At 39.0% G+C, this 23381-nt stretch overlaps 1 protein-coding gene across 11 annotated transcripts in view; it reads right to left on the bottom strand.

The window, feature by feature from the left end:
* The window catches only part of Lin52 (lin-52 DREAM MuvB core complex component), an 87676-nt gene that overhangs the window by 30821 nt on the left and 33474 nt on the right, over positions 1-23381 (bottom strand). Inside the window, exons 8-9 of one of the 11 annotated variants that reach the window (XM_060387853.1) lie at positions 15825-15883; positions 8754-8940 (exon numbers count right to left, since the gene is read on the bottom strand). The exons of 4 other annotated variants lie outside the window; for them this stretch is intronic. In XM_060387853.1, the coding sequence (XP_060243836.1) occupies positions 8785-8940; positions 15825-15883 (215 nt within the window). In that variant the 3' untranslated portion in view covers positions 8754-8784. Of the gene's footprint in view, positions 1-8752; positions 8941-15824; positions 15884-23381 lie in introns of those variants that run through there. 6 more of the 11 variants (XM_060387855.1, XM_060387854.1, XM_060387857.1 and 3 more) reach the window with 6 other exon arrangements.

Raw genomic sequence — 23381 nt, 5'->3', positions numbered from 1 at the left:
GTAGAAAGATATGCAAAAAACTTAAAAAAAACTGAATTGTTTTCTTTTATTACAATTAATTAATAAAAACCGAATTTTTACCATGTGCCATATATATATATATGATGATGTAAAGTTGATGAGGAATAACAGCAGCTACCCCAGGAGACCTAATGCCTCTTAGTCTACAGTTATAAATTATCGAAATGTACAGACTCACGGAAATATGAGTGCTTGGGTCTATAAATAATCCTATGCAGGGCTGGAAAGGTAGCTCAGTGATTGTGAGTGCTTACCGCTCTTGCAGAGGACCCAGGAGGTTCAGTGCCCAGCACCATTTAGATCACAACCGTCTGAACCTCTGTTTCCAGGGATTCCAACACTCTCTTCTGGCCTCCACAGGCATGAGGCGCACATGTGGTATACATACATACATTTAGACAAAACACTCATACACATAAAATAAAAATAAATGTCTTCAAAAAAACCAAATACAATAATTGAGCTGAGTGGTGGCAGCACGTGCCTTTAAACCCAGCACTGGAAGCAGAGGTAGTTGAATCTCTGAGTTCTAGGATAGCCTTGTTTATAAAGTGAGTTCCAAGCAAGCCAGAGCTAGACAAAAAAACTGTCACAAAAACCATAAAAACAAAGCAAAAAACAAAAAATCCAAACCCAATAATCGTATGTCTAGCTACACCATACAGCAGTTTTAATTAATGTCAGTATTTCCTTTTTTAAAAAATTATTTATAGCCAGGCACACCTGTAGTCCCAGCACTCAGGAAGACAGAGGCAGGTAGATCTCTCTGAGTTCGAGGCCAGTGTGGTCTACAAAGCGAGTCCAGGACAGCCAAAGCTATACAGAGAAACCCTGTCTTGGAAAACCAGTGTGGTGTGTGTGTGTGTGTGTGTGAGTGTGTGTGTGCATGCACATGTATGTGTGTGCATGGGTGTTTTGTTTGCATGTTTGTCTATGTACCACATGCCTATCTGGTGCCCAGGAAATACAGAAGAGGGCATGAGAACCCTTGGGACTGGAGTTACACATAGTTGTGAGCTTTTATGTGGGTACTAGGAATTGAACTCTGTTTCAGTGGAAGAGCAATGCTCTTAACTGCTAAGCCATCCCTCCAGCCAACATTTCCTATTTCTTGTTTTGTTTTTAGAGACAAAGTTTTCCTATGTAGCCCAGGTTTGTCTCTAAGTCATGATCTTCCTATCTCTGCCTCTTGAGTGCTATGATTTCAGAAATCTGCCACCACACATCTTGTCAAGCCAGTCTCTCTCTCTCTCTCTCTCTCTCTCTCTCTCTCTCTCTCTCAGACAGGGTCTCTTATATCCCAGTCTGACCCCAGTCTTGCTATCTAGTGAAGGATGACTTTGAACTTCTGATCCTTTTGTGCTGGGAAGTAAACCCAGGCTTTTGTCTGTGACAGGCAACCACTATCCCATCTGAGCTACATCCCCAGCCAAACTGTGGTTTTATTCAAATAGAGTGCGTATGGGATGCTTAGGGTAAGCTGAGGGCCTTCCAACCCCAAAGCCAAACCCTTTTACTATCCATGTAAGTCAATCATGGCCATCTCAGTTCCTTGACAGGAGAAGACCTGGGCATAGGGATGTAACCAACATTGTTCAATGGCACATGAGGGAACTCTGCCTTAAAGCTTCTGATATTTTCTCACTGATAAAAAGAATTCAGAGGGAGGAGAAATCTTTCTTCTTAGGGTATTACTGTCAGCATGTGATGTAAAACTTGTATTGGCTATCTTGAAAATACGAGAGAAGCCAATCTAAGAAGGAACTGAGCACACTGAAGGTGAAACTAATATGAAGACTCTCCAATGCTGAGTTGCTGGAAACCAATCATGAAAATGAATATCTCAGCCCCCAGTCCATTCACAGTAGCTGGGGTTCTGTAATTTGCAGATATAAGTACCTTTACAGCTAAGAGACTATATTAGTTAGTATGGCTACCACAACAATCAACACAGTCCGTGGATTAAATATGAGATTTCTATTTTTTTTTTATTTTTTTTCATTCTATGTTGTCCTATTCTGATGTATTTTGTTTTATCTTATACTTTATTTTATTGTTATCTCTTAGAAGTATGTTTGTTTTCTAATGAGACAAAAGGGGGGTGGATCTGCATGGGAGGGGAAGTGGGGGGGAACCAGGAAGAATGGGGGAAGGACTGTATCAGGATATATTATGTGAGCAAAAAAACTGTTTTCAATACAATTGAGGAAAAAAAGCAATGTTGTACGCAAATAATTGTCTGGGTTATGAATACGCAAAGCCAAGAGACATCTTACTGAATGAGAGCTATGTTAAAATTCCCACAAAGCTCAAGAAAAAGATAATTAACAAGGTCCATGGTAGCGAACATCTTATTTTGGTTTTTGGAGACAAGGTTTATCTGTGTAACAGAGCCTTGGCTGTCCTGGATTCCCTTTGTAAACCAGGCTGGCCTCAAACTCATAGAAATCTGCCTGCCTCTGCCTCCCAAGTACTGCTACTCCTACTGCCCCCGCCCCTTTGGGGAGTACACCCTTAATCCTAGCATTCTGGAGGCAAAGGCAGAGGCAGGTGGACCTCTGACTTGAGTCTGGCTTTGTCTATATAGTGAGTTCCAGGCTAGCCAGGACCACATATTAAGACATTCTCTTAAAAACTACTTCCCCACATGCACACAAAACGACAAAACACCATCTGGCAAATGATGTCCTTGACTGTCAGAACTAAGAAGCTGTGTATTTCCTCTTTCACGGTCTCAAAGCCTCAAGCACAGAAGCTACAGTGAATGACAAAACTTATTTGAAATTTTTTGGAAGATAAGATACCCTTTCATGGTAGCCTAGGGAACTTACATACACCTTGTAGAATCCAAAGAGAAAAAGGAATTTTACAAGCAACAGTATGAAATGATTTGTTTTTCAAAAGAAACACTTGGGACTGAAGAAGCTGAACATTTTTCATTATTGCCCATCCCACGTAACAAACACTCAATTAGTATCTGGTAATAACACTGGTCAACTAAAACCTTAGTTCAAAATGCCAATACTGAGCACGCACATTAGGAAAAGTATTCAAGGCTGGAGAGATGGCCTGGTGGGAAAAGGTGCTTGCCACTGAACCTTACAATCTGAGTTCAGTCCCTCAGACCCACAAAGTGGAAAGAGAGCTACAACTCCCAAACTCATTTTTTTTCTGACTTCTAACAACACACACACAACAAATAAATAAAGTGTAGTGACTTAAAAAAAAGTATTTAAGGGTTGGAGAGACAGCACTGGGGTTCAAAGCAATCACTGCTCTTGTAGCAGAGCCAGGTTCAGGTTCAGTTCCCAGCATCTACATGGTGTCTTACAACTCTCTGTAGCTCCAGTCCCCAGGGATCTGACACCCCCTTCTGATGACCACAGGCTTCGGCATGCACAGGTACACATACATCTACTCAGGCACACATACCTCCACGGTAAGTAGGTAAATAAGTCTAAAACCCAATCACACAAAAAAGGAAAGTACTTATGGCTTGGTTTTTGTTATTGCTAACAAAGGAGTAGTATGATCTGTAAACAAATAATGCCAATTCTTTCTCTATGGTAATATGACTTTATCTGGCTTAAACTAGCAGGACAAAGCAAATCAATAACCTTATCTAGAGGAAATAAAGCCTAGTAAAATTGCACTCAAAACATCAATGTTTATGTCAGTCTTTAGCCCTTTCTTGCTCAGCTGTACAGTCTCCAATCATCCCTGAAATACAAGCGATTGGGCTCTTCTGGGCCCACCAGTTAAGGGGAGGGAACATTTATCTACCGTCAATTCATGGGACAGTAATCTCCTTCCCACTCCTCTGATTAGGAACAAGCAGGATGCTACAGAAAGGTCTCAGCAGCTTTAAAAATAAATAAATAAATAAACCCAGCCCCTTCTGCTCCCAGAATACAGAAAAGATTGGCATTCATACAAGAGAAAGTGGTGCGTCCAAACAAAAGCCAATCCAAAGAAAGAGCACAAGCTAGCCTGGCATTATTACTAGCAGGATAGCATACTTGTTAAAAATGTATATTTTAATTTTCTGTATTGCAAAAGGGCCCAATTTGCCCAGGGATCCAGCTAAGCTGCCATTTTCTACAACGACAGAGTCTAATCTTTATTTAATGGATTTAGCATCTATCTTTACTAGAGTGGTCTCTAAGGAAAAGAGGAGGGGAGAACGCAGGGGCAGGGAAGAGCCGATCTGGTCCCCCTCCCCCTTTCATCCATCTAGCACTCATGTTTGTGTTCAAAATTCAATTACCTCCTTATTGATACTTCACAGAGATATTTAAGCTGCAAACATGAAGCCCTGATTTCCCAAGGGGCCATGCCCCTCTCTATTTCACTGCTCTGCTTCCCCCAGGGTGAATTCCTGAGGCGTCCATATTAATAGGTAATCAGTCACAATTCATTTATTAAACAGCTAGCAAGGTTTATCAGCCTGCCCTGATTAGCCCGAAGAAATCGCTGAATTCCTAATTTATTTATGGAAATGTAAGTGTCTTTCTGAATTCTATTCAGGACTTGCCGAGGTGTTTGGGTTAGCACACAGACATCTAACAGACAGCACAAGCAGCAAGCAGGCTTTCCAGGAAAGAGACATTGTTTGACACTAGAAGGCAAAGGGCCAGGAACATACACTGTAGAGATTCTTCTGGCCCCGGATTTGGGTCTCCGTAATCCTTGGATTAGTGCTTATCTGATTGCTTTCTGTTTACATAAAAGAGTTGGAAATGCTGTCACTAGGCAGCCATAACTATCCAGTGCAACCAAAAAAAAAAAAAAAAAAAAAAAAAAGAAAAAATCAATCTCTGGGATGCTGCTTTTTGATTGGCAGAAAAGTGGCCCTTAATGGAGTACAACTGAGGACCTCAGTGATTTAAAAGACAATAACTCTTACCAGAGTTTAAACCAGGCTGGAATATAAACCAAAATCACTAACATAACACTTGCCTTCATCTTAGAATAGTAACTAAAGCAGATTCTGTTCTAACCTTACACAGCTCTAGGCTGTGACAAAATAGCTTTGCATATAATTTTTACAATTCTAATCAATTAACAATTCACCCAAAATTGCCCATTACTAATTAAAAGGCCAATACAGATTAAATAAAGCTCTTAGGAGTAACATTAAAGTGCATCCAAAATATCCCTCAATAGGAGATATTAGAGAAGAAAGTGTTCTAAGGAACAAGTAGAGTCTAGTATTAAAACTTCTGCTTCTAGCAGAATTAGAACTGATTGCTTATGAAAAATGATAAAAAATATTAAAATAATGGTAGGAATACTGTCGATATTTCAATGTCAACAAAGAACACAGTTAATGCTTATTCCTGTTTATCCACCACGAGTATTTTCAAATTCTCCTCTGCCTTCCCCAATAGGACACAGTGTGTACAGTGAAAGACCACCCTAACTGTGAGATACGCAGCAGCTCACTTCCAGCTGAGAGACATTTCACAGTATCCCTGACCAGCACCTCTAAAAAACCATCTAGTCTTCAAAAACAAGGAAAACCTGAGAAATTGTCTTGGCTAAGAAGAGCCTAGGGGGGTGTGACTACTAAGTGTAATTTGGTACCTTGGAAAAGTAGTGACATTAAAAATAAACTAGGAAAACTGAAAACCTAAATTCTATGGACTTTACTGGTTCAGTAATCGCTGCCCCCCAACCCAACTCAACCCAACCCAACCCAATTCTTCATCTTTTTGTTGTTGTTGTTGTTTGTTTGTTTTTGGCTTCTGTTTTTTTGTTTTTTCAAGACAGATTTCTCTGTGTAGCTTTGGCTGTCCTGGACTAGCGTTGTAGTCAGGCTATCCTCGAGCTCACAGAGATCCACCTGCCTCTGCCTCCCAACATGCTGGGATCACAGGTGTGCGCTACTGTTGCCACAGCTGGCTAGACAGGGTTTCTCTGTGTAGCCCTGGCTGTCCTGGAACTCACTCTGTAGACCAGGATGGCCTTGAACTCAGATCTGCCTCCTGAGTGCTGAGATTAAAGGTGTGTGTGCACTACCAACATCCAGCTGATACATTAATTTTTAAATGATTAATTTATTAAAATAATTTAATTAATTTAATTAATTGCTGTGTGCGTAAACAAAAATGTGTCATAGCAGACACCTTTTGTGAAAATGGTTCTCACCTTCCATTTTCTTTTCTTTTTTTTTTAATATTTATTCCTTTATTTTACATATGAGCGCTCTATTTGCATGTACCATCTGCACGCCAGAAGAGGGCGCCAGATCTCATCATAGATGGTCGTGAGCCACCGTGTGGTTGCTGGGAATTGAACTCAGGACCTCTGGAAGAGCAGACAGTGCTCTTAACCTCTGAGCCATCTCTCCTGCCCCCTTCACCTTCCATTTTCCTGTAACTCCCAGGGATTGAACTCGGGTCATCCTGCTTACATGGCCAGACTTGGGTCACGGAGCCATTTCACTAACAGATGTGGCACACTAATAATAGCACGGAAAATGGATATACGTGATATGAGAGTTCCCTTTCACATATAGAGCTATAATAAAATGTTTATTTAAAAAATGTGACAATTTACAAACCAGATCAGAAAGCAGCCAAAACATGAATAATAATTTTGTATATTTACAAAACAAGGTATACTTTTGACATAAAATCACTTTCCACATAAAATTATCTCTGGGTTTAAAAAATCATATAAACTTATTTTTGGCTAGCGGAAATAGCAAAAGCACATTACATTGTTAACATAATTAGTTACAGTTTTGAGTGTATTCCCCCAAAAGACATCATTACCATGTAAATTACAGAAACCACTTTTAAAAAGGCATGTGCACAATATGTATGAAGAAAGAAAAAGCAATGTCAGCTCTAATATTAATAATTAGAAGGTATTGATAAATATAGTACATACATGCTCTAACTAACAGCTTAACATTCTAGACTGTATATTCCTCTCCTTAAAAGTTGAGTCTTCTAGAGATTATTTGCCTGTACTCTAAAGACAAAACACAGGCTCAAGTTAGAAGCATAAACTTCCTATTCTCTCAAATTAGTCACTGCATGCATCAGGATTCTGTTAATAATCCCCAAGTGAAACATATTTTTTCTCTAGGACCACTGTCTTCATTTAAAAATATTACCTATGGCCCTGCCTTCTCAAATACTACATATGGGAAAGCCAAGAAGACTCATGGGTGTCATGTGGGCCAGCAAGATGGCCCAGCAGGTAGTTACCTACCACCAAACCTGAAAACCTGCATTTGGTCCCCAGGTCCCACCTGTGGAAAGGAAAGAGAACTGAATCCTTTAGTTCTCTGATCTTTTCCCCAACCCCCACATACACACAGATACACATACTCACACACTAAAATGTAATTTTAAAATCCCTCAAGTAGCTGGGCATGGTAGTGCATGCCTTGAATCCCAGCACTCAGGAGGCAGAGGCAGGCAGATCTCTGTGAGTTTGAGGCCAGCCTGGTCTACAGAGCAAGTTCCAGGACAGCCAAGGCTACACAGAGAAACCGTCTCAGACACAAAACAAAAACCTCTCAAGTACATCAAGGTAAACAGAGCATACTACATTGAATGTAATGGCTGTGCAGTCAGGTGGCTTAGACTTGATCCACAGCTCTGGACTGGTCCAGACCTTTGTCATCCAGGTATAAAATGGGGTCACTAGTCTTTGGAGACAAGGCATGTGAGTGCACTTTCTGCCATGCCTGTTAGTGAAGACTCAAATAGTGATGGCTGTTAAAGCTATGGTATCAGTTTCCACTACAGGAAAATGCCAGAAAACAACTGAACAGTATAAAAAGCACCGTAACATCCGTTGTAGGGTCCACCATTACCAACTTAGTGCCATAAGGACAATGCACCAATGCCAACAATTTGTTATTTACCAGAGCTACTGCAGATAAGAAAAAAAAAAAAATTTAGGCTATCAGCCACTAGCTGATACAGTGCAAAGTCAAGATGAGTATAATTCTTCTGGCTCCAAGCTTTTAGATTGTGAATTGAACGTATTATACATAATAGGAATGTTTTTATCTTTTGACTTTTTTTTTTTAAGATGGCTCGGTGGTTATGAGCACTTTCCGCTCTTGCTGAGGTTCCAGGTTTGGTTCCCATCGTTCACATGGCAGTTCATAACCATATGGCTACGGCCATAGAGAGTATTCTTAAGTGAAGATATTGAGTCTTAAAGGAAAAATATGTTTCACATGGGGATTATTAACAGAATCCCAATGAATGCAGTTCCAGGGCCTCAAAAGCCTTCTGGCCTTTGTGGGCACTAGGCACATGGGTAGTACACATACACATATGCAGGCCAAACATGTATACACATAAAAGAATATATTTAGAACAATTTTTTTTGTTTTTATTGTGTGTGAGTGTTTGTCTGCATGTATATATGTGCACCAGATGTGTGCCTGGTGGCTATGGAGGCCTGAAGAGGGCACCAGATCTGCTGAACTGTAGTTACAGATAATTGTGAGCCACGTGGTGCTGGTAACTGATCCTGAGTTCTCTGCAAGAACACAAGTGCCTTTAAGTGCTGAGCCATTTCTCTAACCGACTAGCTGTTAATTCTCAACACCTATGTCATCTCACTTCAATCTGAGGCAAATTCCCTACAAATTCCTATGTACCAGAGTTCTTAAATCTAATGCTTTCCTCCAGCACCATCATTTAAGGAAAACTTAACATAAAAAGAGACTTCAAATATCATTTTATTTGTATTAAAATAAAAGCAAAGGTTGGAGAGAGGCCTCAGGGGTTAAGAGCACTTGTTCTTCTTGGGTTTGATTTCCAGCTCCCCAGATGGCTCACAATCATTTGCTGCTCCACTTTCAAGAGAGCAGATCCCTTTTCCAGCCTTTGCAGGCACCAGGCATGCAAGAGTGATGCACCTATGTACATGTAGGCAAAATACCTATATACAGAAAATAAACATTTTTTAAATGAATAGCAAAACAGCTCGACTTATTTTTTCTCTAAATTTCTGTTCAACAACACTCTCATCTCCTTATCAGTACATTTCACCCACATCTTCGCCCACAGCGAGTAGCAATGCTCTCAATCTTAGAACACACAAAGACATTCTAAACATTAACACTCCCTGCAGTAATAGCATGGTAAACTGAACTTCCTACGGATATTCTATGACTTGATGCAGAAAACTCTATCTTCTACATGTTTCTGAACACTAAATCTTGTTGGTTCATTCAAGGTAAAAATACAGCAAATGAAAAAAATTCTTGTCTACCTGCCCCACTTATGGGACCCTTTTCATCCCTCTTGAAAAAGTTGCGAAGATTCACCCCATGTGCCCACCTAACTGAAAACTTCAAAGGAAATGCTGCCATCTACTGAATCATTCATTACCATCCTGCCTGCAGTCCAGTGGCACCTCATTTAATGAGGCACTGTGAGTGGACTGTTAATATTAAGGGTGTTTGTGTTCACAACAACAACCAAACCAGCGGCGCATATAGACACACACCTTTAATCCCAGCACTTGGGAGGCAGACAGGCAGGTCTCTATGAGTTCGAGGACAACCTGGTCTACACAGAGAGACTATGTCTCAAAAGACAAAACAAACAAAACCAAAAATTTAAGGCACAAAAACACTGTATACATTAATAGCTGCCAGTGACAAAAACAACTTCAGAAAACCCTTCATTATTCTTATACCATTATATAAGTTTACTAGAAAACTATTTTGAAAACTGAAGGATGGGTTCCCCTTTTCTTCACGCTCTCTTCCTATTTGGCTAGAAAACCACTGCTGTTCAGTATCCTTTCACGAGCTTCAAAAACCAAACTCAGCTATAAGAGCTACATTTCAACTTAAAAAGACACTGGTTATTTTATTGTATTCCAGTCTATTTATTTCAATTTATACTTCCTGTCTTTAAAAACTTTTAATTTTAGAGGTATAACATATATAGAAAACTGAGTAAGTATATATAAGAAACTTTACAAAATTACATATTCATGAAATAACAAAATATAAAGAGAATGACTACAGTCACCCAGAAGCCTCTCTCCCTGTGAGCACCTATAACTTAGTTCCCAGGGATCCAGAGTCTTGTGATTACTAGAAGTCCAGTTTGAGGGCAGAAAAGCCTATGTCAATCAATATATACCCGAAGTCCCATTCAAGCTCTCTTAACACCAACCAGGACCTCTGGCTCCCAAAAAGATTATGCTTCTTGTTTGTTTGATGGTTCTAGGTGGAATTCAGGACTTGGCAATCAACTAGGCTACATTCCTGCCCTTGGCTTTCTCTTTCTTTCTCTCTTCTCTCTCTCTCTCTCTCTCTCTCTCTCTCTCTCTCTCTCTCTCTCTCTCTCTCTCTCTTTCTGTGTGTGTGTGTGTGTGTGTATGTGTGTGTCTCACCTTGTAGCCCAGGCAGTCCTTAAACTCCTGGCACTAGTCTTCTACCAGAGGTTCCCACATACTGGGATTATAGGACAACAGCCACCATGCACCTTTGCCTTTGGCTTTTTGGGACAGGGTAATTTTATATAGCTTAGGCTGGCTACCAATGCATTAGATATCTCAGGCTGGTCTCAAACTAACAATCTTCCTGTTTCTACCTCTCCAGAGTTGTTTATGTGTGTGTGGAATATCACATCTAGTTTAGATGATATGTTTTTCAATATCAAGTAAGCTATTTTAGTTAGTATTCAAAGACATTTTCATACCCTAAAGTCCTTCTTATATGATCATATGGAATGCATTTAAAATACTTCCTTAAAAATCAAGAATATTACTGGAATGGAGTAAAATTACTATAATTGGAGGCTCTCCCCCAAGATTTCTCCTATTTGTAGTGACAAAGACCCTTGTCAATAAAGTGAAAATAGTATGCCTAACCTCATTCATGTACTGAGCAGGCCTGGCACAGTCTTATCTCTTCATGATGTCTCAACTTAGGGGCAAAAAGGGGACAGCTGCCAGAAGATTTTAATACCTATGAATTTAAAGAATTGCTTTATGTCAGTCTAATCATTCTGTAGAGTTATAAACATATTTGCTACAAAAGTAGAGCTAAAAGTATGTGTGCTTAGATAGCTTTAGGGTAATAAAACATTACACAGTCCCAGGTCAAAACCTGCCAAGCCACAAAAGATATATATTAGGGCTGCTACAAATTTTTAACACTGTTCTTGCTAATCTTTTTAAAGGATTCTTGAATAGTTTATTAAAAAAAAAAAAAAAAGCCTAGATGCAATAATGGCTAACTGCTTCAGGGCTTTAACAATAAGCCATGCCTAATGAATATTTAAAAGCATCGTTTCATGTCATAAAAAAGTAAACATTTGACATGGAAAAGGCTTTTAAAAAAGAAAAGAATATTTATTTTAAAAGAAGGGTTCTTGAGACTCCAATGGATAGTAAATCCATTCAACACAGAAAGCAAAAATAATCAAAATCACTGTCAAGGTACAGGTCAAATTCACTAGGCTAGATATGCAGGAGGCTTAACAGTACAAATACACAGAAGCATAATATGTGGTTCAGTGGCCAAAATTATGCCACATGATCTGCTTTCTAACTGTTTAATTACTGGCCTATATGTGCAAGAGGAGACAAACCAGCAACGGTTTTTACTAGACTGCCAACAACGAAAATGGATATGAGTAAAAGAATTTGAATTGGTTAATGTAGTAGCAACTGCAATATGGAATGATACATTTTACACAGAATCTGATAGTGAGAGAACCAACCGGTACCCTAAGGCTTTCTTTCTTTTATTTCTCCCGGTGGCCCACTCCATCTCTCATGCTTATACACTGCCTTCACTGTGAGCAAACTTTTAATAAATTGCCTTGTTTCTCTAACAAGATCATTAGTGCTTTGCGAGACGCTTATGTATTTGACACCTAAGGTCTAGCACACTGCTTTTCAAAACAGCCTCTGAACAATTGTTCTACTTATTATCCTCATTATAATAAATGAATCCTAAGAAATAGATGTTAACCCTTGGTAGGATCCCAAATAATACCAGGGAAGATCAGAAGATAATTCAAACCCATCTTGAAATATACAAGGAATAGGCGAAGTGAAAGCGACTTATTCATAACTTGAAGAATGATCAGTGTACATTAAAGGGAAAGAGAAGATTCTTCAACTAGAGGCAGGCTTGTTAAGACAGACTCCTTCATGTGCCTTTGTGATTCTTGGACAAGGTATTTTCTTTTTCCTCATACAATTTAAAAGTTAAGACATAAAACTCACATATCATTAAAAGTACCTTTTAAAATTTATAGTGAACTACACATAAAACTTGTCTTATGTGTACAATGTACAATTCATCTGTTATCATTAAGATCAATTAATATCATCCTCTTTCCTCCAGCTGGCAACCACTAGTCTGCTTTTTGTTTCTATGGGTTTGATCACTTCAGTTACCTCATGTGAGTGGAATCCTATATTTGTCTTATTCTATTTTTTTTTCACTTAATGTAATATCCTCAAAGTTACACGTCAGATTTCCCTTCTTTCTAAGTTGACTGACAGCCCACTGCATGTGGTCACCGCATTCCTTGCTTAGCCGTCTAGCTGTCAATGTGGGTGCAGGTTCCTTTCCTGTTTTGCTGTTGTTTGTTTGTTTGTTCTCCCTCCCATTTTCTCAATGATACTTTTATAGCACAAAGTTCTGCACTTTGATGGCCCTCAACTCTTTCTCCATTTTTAAGCTTTATGCTTTCTGTATCACATCTAAGAAGTCACTGCTAATTGGAAGGTCATGGATATTTATGCTTATTTCCTTTTAAGAGTTTTCAAGTTTCAACTCATATTCAAGACAGTAATCTGTTTTCAGTTAGTTTTTTTATCCTGAGGGAGGAGTGATATATGGTCCTAAATTTCACTAATGGGTATTCAGTTGTCCTCACGCCACTTGTTGAAGAGAATGCAGTTCCCCCTTTCAAATACTTCTCAAGTCTTGTCAAATGACTATAAATGGAAAGACTGATGTCTAGGCTTTCAATTCTATTCCATTGACCTATATGGTATCTTCATGCCACCTTCACATGCATTGGTTGTTATGGCTGAGGCAGGAAGAAAGACAAGAAAGACAAGGAAAGTGATGGAGATATGGGGAAAAAAATGAATACTTTATCCTGGAGCTTCTTGTTAGCCAAGAGTAAAGAAATGCAACACAACTAACAATATTTGCTGTAAAGAATGCTAAAATAGAGGCAATATTCCTTTTATAGATTAAGAGTTCATATAAGAAGGTTTTAACAGGAATGAACCAGGCTTAAGGCCTAAGTGAGTAAGATCTTTCTCCCTACCAAGTTGTAAACTTACAATTTTCTAGGAATCACAGAAAAAACATTTACTAAAAGAACATGCCAAGACCCTTTGAGCAACTTTAGAGGCGACACAGTCTTGTCTTATCAAATTGTAACTCCACTGCCAGGTGGTGGCACAGCCTTTTAGTCCCAGCACGTGGAAGGCAGAGCCAGGTGGATTTCTGAGTTCAAAGCCAGCCTGGTCTACAGAGTGAGTTCCAGGACAGCCAAGGCTACATAGAGAAACCCTGTCTTGAAAAAGAAATTTGTAACTCCATCCAAGACACCTCCAGAGACACCCTATACTGTCATTTACTGAACGTGTGTGTGAGAACCAACCCTTGCGCTGTAACGTGGAACTGGATGTGTGCACACCAAAGGTGCTTGACGGCAGCCCATCTACGAGAACCCCACACCATGCCCCGGATGCACATTATTCTTCCGTGAGTACCTTTCTGTTTTTCATACACTTTAACTCTGCTTGATTCTGGCTTGTCCTGAAAATTCTTTTCTTTCTACAAGTCAAGGATTTGGTTTCACCTGAGTTGAGGTCCCCTAAAAGACTAAGGGAATTCTTCAGGCTGCTGTGACAGCACAGTGATGCTCCTCTGTGCCTCTCTGTCCTTGCCATTGCTGACGACAGCTTTGAAGTAAGTTGTGAAAGTAGAAATTATGAGTCTTTCTTTCTTTTTTCTTTTTTTTTCCCCCAATTTGGTGCTTTTGTAAGACTGTTCAACTATCTGCGTGTGCTGTAACAGAACTGTGACCCCTAGGGATTAGTTTACAAATTTCTGCAAAACCAGCTTCATTCTGAATAAAATTAGAGGACAGACAAAAAATTTAAAAGGCCAATTAGGTGGCTCAGTAGGTAAAAGCACTTGTTGTGTCAGGCCTAGCGACTTGAGCTCAATCCCTGGAATCTACGTGATGCAAGCAGAACAGGCTCTGATTGTGTCTGACCTCCACAAGCACGCCATAGCTCTCTTCACACACACATAAATAAACGCAAAAAATAAAGAACAAAACAAAAAGGACAAGGGTAGTTCCTATGTAAGGCAGTCTGTAGCTTTCAAGCCTAGTAGGATTTCCCTCTTGTTTATATCTATCAAATAAAAATCAAAGCATATACAGATGGTGACAGCCACTGTGCATGCACTCATTTCACACACTGGTATTAAACAACAGAAGCAGAACCCAATGTAGTCTCTAAAACCAGAAGAAGAGAGAAAAAAAAAATCATATCTTTTCCCAACAACATAAAACTGACCTTCCCTCAACCCTTTTTTTTTTGCGGGGGAGAGGAGTGAAAGGGTTCAAATCCAGGCGTTTGCCCATCCTAGATAAGTACTCTACTATAATAAATGAAAATGCCTTCGTTTACATAAATCATGAAAGAGAAAAAGCATGGAACAGACAATGGATGATATCTATTATGTTCCAATTATGCTAAGTGTTGGCAATTTAATGGTGGAAACCCAGATAACCAGCTGACAGAGTCAGACTGATTTCCACACTGTGTTAACACCATGATTTGGGTACTAAGTGTTTCCCCAATACACAAGAAGCTTGACCTCCAGCTAGCTGACACTACTGACAGAGGATCACACTGAAGGGCACCTAACATCACTGAAGATTTAATGTACTGATAAATCACAGCGGAAAGGGCTCTTAGGAAGCAAGTCTGTAAAGGCATGGCTTTGAAGGGTATCTGCTGTTATTCTTCCTGTCTGTCTCTGTCTCTCTGCTTTCTGGTTGCCATGACACAAGCAGCTTTCCTTTGCCACCACTTTCCATAACACTTTCTTCCTTTAAGTAAGTTCTCTGGGACATTTCCCTGCAGCAATGAAAAACTAACGCAAGCAATGTACAATCTAGTCTGGAGAAAAAAGGGTATTCACTGCTAATCTCAGAGCCTTAGCACACTAAAAAAAAAAAAAAAAAAAAAAAAAAAAAGTCTTTTCAAAAAGTGGTAAGGCAATTCAGGAAAAAAAAAAAAGTCTCAGATAAAGGGCAAGCCACCTCACCCCCAACACCATTTTGGATTTCTCACTGCTATCTTGAAAAAGGATCTTGCTGGCTCAGATTCAGCTCTTGACTCCCAGGCTCTCAAATGCAAGCGCTGGGATTATTGGTACATGCTGCCATGCAAGGGCAAGGTTTTCTGTTTTGTTTTTACAGTTTTTATAAATATTTTGAGATCGAAATGTAGAAGTGTCTAGTTTCTCAAAAGCTTGAATTTCAGGTTCTCTCCATCATGTACAATGGGAAGGTCTTCTTAATGGCTATGGTTTATAACTTCCAAACCTACAGAAAAGTTCCTTTTCCTTAATACTTGTAAACTGTCAGCTGGAGAACAAATACTTAAGAACAGGTAACTTTGCCCTATTTTCACCAGCATCATAAAATGCTAAAGACAAAGCCTGGTAAACAGCTCTAGGAAAGGTCCAACTCTGGTCCTGCAATAAGATCTTTTACTGGATGAGGAGATCTAAAAGTCACTTGTCATACCTTATTGAAGGAGGACTCCAATGAGATTATTTTTAGACACTGAATAGAAGCACTTAATCCTGCAAGGTAAAAGAGTGAGGCACAAATTTAGAGGACACACATAAAAGCTGTAAGAAAAACCTTAAGGAGCATAAAGGGCCGAGAGACAGGCTGCTGGCAAAGAATGGCAGAGGCATGGTACTGACGGGCTAGAACCTTGGTGATTTAAATTCTAACATGAGCAGCCTCAGACACCATAACCACCTGTAATCAATAGAGCTTTAGTGATAAAATTAAACGGTGCCCTGCTACAATTCACTAATTCACCTGAAGGGAGCTTTTACTTCATGAAGATGTCTCTGGAAATACTGTTTCATAATCATAGTCCTCCTTTCCTCTCCCGATTGCCTCTTTCTCCAGAGCTCTGTTGAAGTTTGCCTTTTTCTGTTTAGTTCACTTGATGACCTACAGCTTCCTTTCCTAATTTGGCACCTACCTCTCTTGAGGATTCAGGCAAATTCAAGTTAAAATTTTACTAATAATTCAGCATGTTTTATCAAAACATTTATTTTAGTAGGAAAACCACTTTAGTTACCTCTAGTTATAGAATGACTTAGATAAAATCCCAAATGCATGACATAACTTTCATTAATTAATTATGCCTTTTTTTCAAAGGAAAAATTATGTGTTCAGGGTTATCACAAACTTTGGAACTCATAAAAGCACCTCATGAATGTCAAGATCCTATGTGGAAAGCAACAAGTTAATTCTCTAATTTGTCCCAAAAGTTCCAGATGCTCATTTTAAAGGGAGCCTTACATTAATGAAAGACTGTTAGTCAAACATATTTCTCAGATGTCAACTCCGTTTGCTTTGTTCTTCCTAGAAGACCAAAATAAGTTGAGAGCAGTACTGAGACCCAGCACTAAAAATAAAATCAAATAAAAAAAAACATTCATGGTAAATGATTTCCTAAAGTACAGTCATTAGATTTCTTTCAGAGTAAGACAGAACAATTTAGTAGTCAGGAGCCACAAAATGGGGTTCAGAATCAGAATGGGGTTCTGTTAAATAGAAAGCTCTAGTCACAAAGTTTAAGCAAGTTGATAATTATATTTTATCTATTTTAAATGCTCGTCCAAGTTGCTAGCTCCAGGAAACAAACACTTGTAGGCCGTCTCATTCTAGAGTTCCAACCCCTCGTGCTCAGTCTATAGACCTACTCAAGAGATTCACAACTTTCTGATGGTACAGGGAAAGTCCTAACCTAACTTAACCAGAAAGCTGAATTTGGTGCCAGGGGACAGAAAAAGTCAGGGATGTCCAAGGCTCAGTCAGTTTTCCTCTAAAGCTTAGTACATTGGATATGTTAAGCTTTGAGGCCATATTCACTTTTTGTTTCGCAACCTTCACTGTCCCACACGTCCCCCGACCCCCTCACAAAAATGTAAAAGCTTGTAGAGGAAACAAAAGCTCTTTCTTAGCTCATAGAGAAAATAAAATAGTTGTAGACCAGTTTGCAAACCTTCAGTTTAAAGTGGTGCCACTAATACAGTAGCTGACTGTAAGTTACATGTGGTTACTGAGCTCCTGCCAATGTGGTTGAGGGGTTTCAAAGTTCATTTAATTAATTACTTTCAACAGACACGTGGCTGGTGGTAACTATTTTGAACAGCACAGGCTTGGAGGCGCTCCAACACCTAGAAAAGCCTCAGAAATCTCTGTACCTGTTGCTCATGAACTGACTGAAGACTTAGCCAAGAATAAATAGTACTTATTATTATTAAACTAGGAGCTATACACTGTTCCAATGTCAGACAACAAGGACAGCATGTCCCCAATTTTAACAGGCGTGAACTTTTCTACCCCAGCTTGGAAACAGATTCTCCCACTGAAGTCATATGCTACTAAAACTAGGTTTGTTATCCCAAGAAAAGAACTGATTTTTCCTATCACTGACCTGAAATGCTCCCAGAAAATTGCTTTGCTTTATTCATTAAACTGCCACTCCCTGCCAGGCCCTTAAAGTTCTTGAGACACACTTTGCTTTGTTAGTTCACAAAAAGCCTAACTCCTCATTTCCATTTTCAAGTTCATTAATGCACCTAAAAACTTGATTCATGGTACTTCTGAAGCAGAAAATGAAGGAAGAAAACATTAATTCATTTTCATTCAGAGTTGTTTCTCCTGTCTATTTGGTATTGAACACTTTTCATTCACCAAAGTAAAGGATGGAAAATACACAGCAGGAAATATATCAGTATAAAATATTTTGCTGATGACACATGACAAGATTCAAGCTAATCCCCTGTAAGTTTTGCATTCAGGCATTTCCTATTTTAAAATAATCCTGGATTAAATATTGAAGAAAAAAATCACATGAGAAATCAGAGAACCAAAGAACACAAATCATGAATGCAACCAAATATAACAAGTATTAACTTATAAAGTCCAAGTCCAATTACCTAAGAGTCTTGAGTTGGTATTTCAAGACAATGAAATTCCATGCAGCAATTAACAACAGTGAAGGAGGCCTATGACCTGAGCAAAGCTCTCTGAGATACACTGTAGGGTGAAAAGTCACAACATGTCGTAAATTATGAGCCTACAGCTGTGTAATAACATCTAAACTTGACTAAGTACAGAACATGTCTGGAAGTGTTCATGGAGAAAGTGGGGTGGTAATGGTCACCTCTGATAAATTGGACACATATTGTGTTTTTTTCTTTGACCTTATATTCTCTCATGCTATCTAAATTTTTTTCATATGGAGAGCTTGTATTACTCATATATCATAATCATAAATTTATGATAATATTCCCTTAAGAGTCCATAGAGAGCTCTTTCAAAGGAATGTGGCTCTTCTTTGCTGTTGCAGTGTCCATAATTTAAATTAAAAGTAAAAGTGATTCTTTTTGTACTTGAAGCCATTATAGCATTCCAAACACTGCCTTTGTTCATGAATTTCCATAGCGGGCAGGAGAGAGAAAAAAAAAAAATGACACAACAGTATCATGAAACTGGAGGGAGGGAGAGCACACTTCTAATAGGACCTGGGTAAGACAAGACAATCCACAAGTGCCAACCAGTTCCAGGGCTGGAAAGATCTCAGGAGAGCCATCACATTTCAATTACCATCACTAACGTTACTTATTATGTGGCCTGCTCCAGTCCCTCAGGAAGGCAGCTTGTGATGATAATACCCAGCCTCTGCTTGTAAAACAATTCATTAGGCAAAGCAGAACAGCTGGGGCAGCCACGTGCCCACTCTCAAAGCACCGCCCCGCTGGGACCTCTGGCCCAGATTTCCCTTTTCATAAGGGACAGCTACCACCCCTCTGACAGCTGCAGAGTTCTCCAGGGATACTTGAGGTTTAATCAGTACTTCCTGCACTGCAGAGGGCCATTTGATTTCCAACATACACTAATGGCACCCCCGCTTTCAGCAGGTTACACCAGACATCAGATAAGAGGCTTTAAAGCAGTTTTATCTTGTTCTAAAGCTCAAGAGTTAATGAGGCAGCAAAAGATATTGTCATAGAGCCCCGGTGTAGCTATATTATCCAATAAGCAGACTCTCTCCAAGACAGGTTTAATATGGATCGAGGAGGTAAAGGCGGCTGGTTTAATATTGATCCTATAGGGAGGATGAGAATCCAGTCGCCGTAAGCATGACAAAAACATGCAGTGTGCAGCAGGCAGAGTGCTACAAAGAAGATAAGGAGTTGCCTTTAAAAAACGAGAGGAAGATGCTTTTCCCCACTGAAAGCAACATAAACACACGACATTCAAAGCTGTTTTTTTTTGATCCTTTTAAATGTTTCTCAGTGAAGCTATGTAGTTCCATGTGTTTGCTGAAAACTGTTCTTGCTAGCTTTATTGCTAATTTAAGTCTATTAAAAAGCTTAATAATTATAAAATATTAAAGTAAATATTATATATATTATGTTTTAAAAGCAATATTTTTTTAAATGTATCATCTACAGATCACATTTTATTTTGTTAAATGGTGAGGACTGTTTCTAACTTCTAGATTTCACACAGACCTTCCATAATCATTCAATCAATCAACACTAAAAGCCCCTTGTAGGCAAGGCTGTGTATATCAAGCACAATGAAAACACAATCTAGCCCCTGGCTCACCACTCCCTGGTATTGTGTAAAACAAAGCATCAACTCCCTGTCTCCTAATATCTTAGAATCTGCTTTGGCAAATATACAGAAATCAGAAAACTAAATACTTCTCTTTTTCATACTACAAGTATCTATCACAGGCTTTTGTCCAGCAAAATAAAGAGTTGAATATTTCTGGAATAGCAGCTTGCTCCCTAAAAATTGAAAAGAACTGAGGGTTTTTTAAATTTATTTTTGTATTTCAACGACCACCTGGTCAATTAAGCTGGTCACAATGTGGCTCCTTCTTGCTGTTCTCAAAACTTTTTTTTTTTTTTTGAGACAGAGTTCCTCTGTGTAGCCCTGAATGCCCTGGAACTCACTCTGTAGACCAGGCTGACCTCGAATTCAGAGATCCACCTGCCTCTGCCTCCCCAGTGCTGGGACTAAACACATACGCCACCACCGCTGACTGCCCTTGGTACTTTAAAAGTTTACTTCCCAGTATGAAGTATCCTCCTCCCACCTGCATGCAAATGCCATGAGTACTAGCTCAAATTTCCTCTCTCCCAAGAGCTGCTCCGGAATTCTTTACCTCACCATTTCTCCCTTGGAACCTGCAAAGCACTTGCTCAGAGAGAGAGCATGGTGTGAGATAGCCAAGACGTGAGGAAGGCGAGAGGGAGCACAGTAGAGGGCCGGAAGGGATTTTGCTGTATCCTAAGAACAACAGAGAACCGCGGAGGGTGTACTCCAAGGGAATGGGATTGCCGGTTGATTTGTTTCGAAGGGAATGGGCTTGCCTGTCGTTTTATGTTTCAGAAATATTCTAATTGTAGAGCGTGGTAGATAGTAGAGAAAAGATCAATTCTACAGTTAATTTGGCTAGGAGGGAAGAATATCTCAAATAAAGAGTCCATGATAAAGCTTGCTGTCAAGAAACAAGTTGGAACTCAATATTCTGGAGGAAAAGGATAGCTACTTGGGTGAATGTTGTCAGAAAAAGTAGCAAAATAGTTAAGAAAGCTGGTGTCCAGAATTTGGTACTAATGTTTAATAAACTACACAATGGCATTTACAAAAAATATTGGATTTATCAGAAGAAGAAAAAAAAACAATGCTACACAATCCCATGGGACCCCCACACCTAGAGAAGAGCTACAGGAAATTAATGACTACTGAGAGAGGGAGAATCAGTCTCCCCCAGGGATGAGCTGCCTAAATGGTTATTCAATATCAAGTGATCAGCCCTAAAAACATACATACAAACAAGATTGAACATACTTAGTAGGTTGTATTTATGTTTCTACACACACACACACACACACACACCAATAATAATAAAGAGGCCATGAATTTGAGGGAAAGGGAATGTAAGGTGTTGAAGGGAATAGGGAAATTGTGTAATTATATTTTAATCAAAATTTAAAAATAGAGAAAGAATAATCCAAGATTTTTAGGATCAAGAAGTCAAGTGAAAAGATAATTTTTCTTAAATGTAATGTTTATGCAGAACCATTTTCTTTTTTATTTTTAGGAGAAAATATTTAAGGGTAAAATGCATTGCTGCTTAAATTTATTTCCAAATGTTGGAGAGGGAGAGAATACAGTGGCATACACAGAGGCAGTTCATTGGGTGTTTACGTTTTCTTATAACTGAAGAAAAAGAAGCCTTTTTTTAAAAAAAAATAATAATTTATCTAATTTTATTTTGTGTGTTTTAGTGTGAAGGTGTCAGATCTCTTGGAGTTGGGGTTACACACAGTTATGAGCTGCCATGTAGAAACTGGGAATTGAACCGGGGTCCTTCGGAAGGCCAAACAGTGCTCTTAACCACTGAGCCATCTGGCATTTCTTCAGGGCTTCTCTCTTGACTTATCTGTGATATTGACATTAATTTATTTATTTGGTGATTGAAAATAATTTTTAAATCTTTTAAATTGCTTTTTTTGAGTTCTGGGATCTCAAAAAAAAATGCTACATGAAGAACAAGAACCATTCCTTCTATAAGTAGTCTGCAGATGAACACTGAGCTTCAGTGTCAAGCATGGCTACTCTTGGATGCCACTGAGAAGGCTGCCTGTCCACGCTGAAGGTAGAGTCATGTGACTGAGCCCGTCTCAGCATGTGTATTTTTAAACTCAATAAGGCTATGGAGAAATCCCATTTAAAGATCAGTAATGCTCACACTAGCACTGAAATACTTCTTTTTAAGTGTGTTTTTCTTTAAAATGACATTTTCCTCCACGTCTAATTAATTCTTTGTTTTACTGACTTTGACGGGTGACAGCAGGACTGAGGCAATTTTCTCTGCTTCCTTGTATAGTTATGTATTCTCTCTCCTGCCCCAATCAAACTGTTTTCTGTAGGAAATTTTCTTAGTAATAACAAGCTCCTTAACCTAAGCAATTATAAAGCCTATTTCCATCAGACACATCTAGAAATTGCACCTTCTTTTGACATGAGCAGACATAACAGATGAAACTCTAACTTGGTCCAAACTTTCTGTACTTATAATCAGACTACATAAAGCTGACAATGAAAACAGAAAGGTTTGGATCAAAATGGATGTCAACCACAAGCATTCACTAAGGAAAACAGTTTAAGTTCATAAAACAAGATGTAGGTAGCAACAAGTTAAATGACTAACTTGAGACGCTGTTGCTTTTAGATTACTGTGTTATACAGGCTATGGTAACCCTACAGTACAACTTTTCCAAAGAATTAGGTGACGTTGTAGTTTTACAAGTTTATCCTATGAAGAATAATGTTGATTTGATAGGAAAGAAAAGGGGTTAGAAACTAAAAGGGGGCCCTATTGTTCTAAAGGAGGTCAAGACATGACTGAAATCACAGGCCACAACCAAACACAGCAGTTAACCCATTGATGATTAAGAAGAAGAAACTACACTAAGACAAAAGGAGAGATAAAAATCAAAACTTTTGGATAATTTTTTCATAAACAGAGTCTTACTATATAGCTCAGGCTGACCTGAAATATACTTTGAAGCCCATGCTGGCCTTGAACTCATGATCCTCTTAAATACTGAGATTATAGCTGTGAGCTACCAAACCCAGCAGCGCCCCAATAATTTCAAATTTCATTTGGGCCTTAAAAAAAATAGTATATTTTTCCTCATGGTTTCTGGAAAGAACTCAAACCCATATCTCCATTAATCTATCCGTTCCCATCTACTGGTAGATGACTGTGATCAGCTGTGGCCAAAAAACAACACAAGCAGAATAAAGACCTCAGCGGCATGGGGAGATCAGCCAAACAAAATGACTCCCATCCCATGTAGACTTGTGGGTCGCTACAACTTGAGCTTATCACATACCTTCTGTTCATACTTCAGTGCACTGGCTTTTCAGAGAACCTCACAAAAGGCTCAGTGTACGCAAGGAGTTCTGATTCTGAAGGGTCTGCTTAAATATCAAGTATACTAGAAGGAAAACATTTGGACT

Source organism: Meriones unguiculatus, chromosome 7 (genome assembly GCF_030254825.1).
Source record: "Meriones unguiculatus strain TT.TT164.6M chromosome 7, Bangor_MerUng_6.1, whole genome shotgun sequence".
Classification (NCBI taxonomy): domain Eukaryota; kingdom Metazoa; phylum Chordata; class Mammalia; order Rodentia; family Muridae; genus Meriones; species Meriones unguiculatus.
The sequence above is the reverse complement of the archived record's forward strand: the minus strand, read 5'-3'. Positions and strand labels throughout refer to the sequence as shown.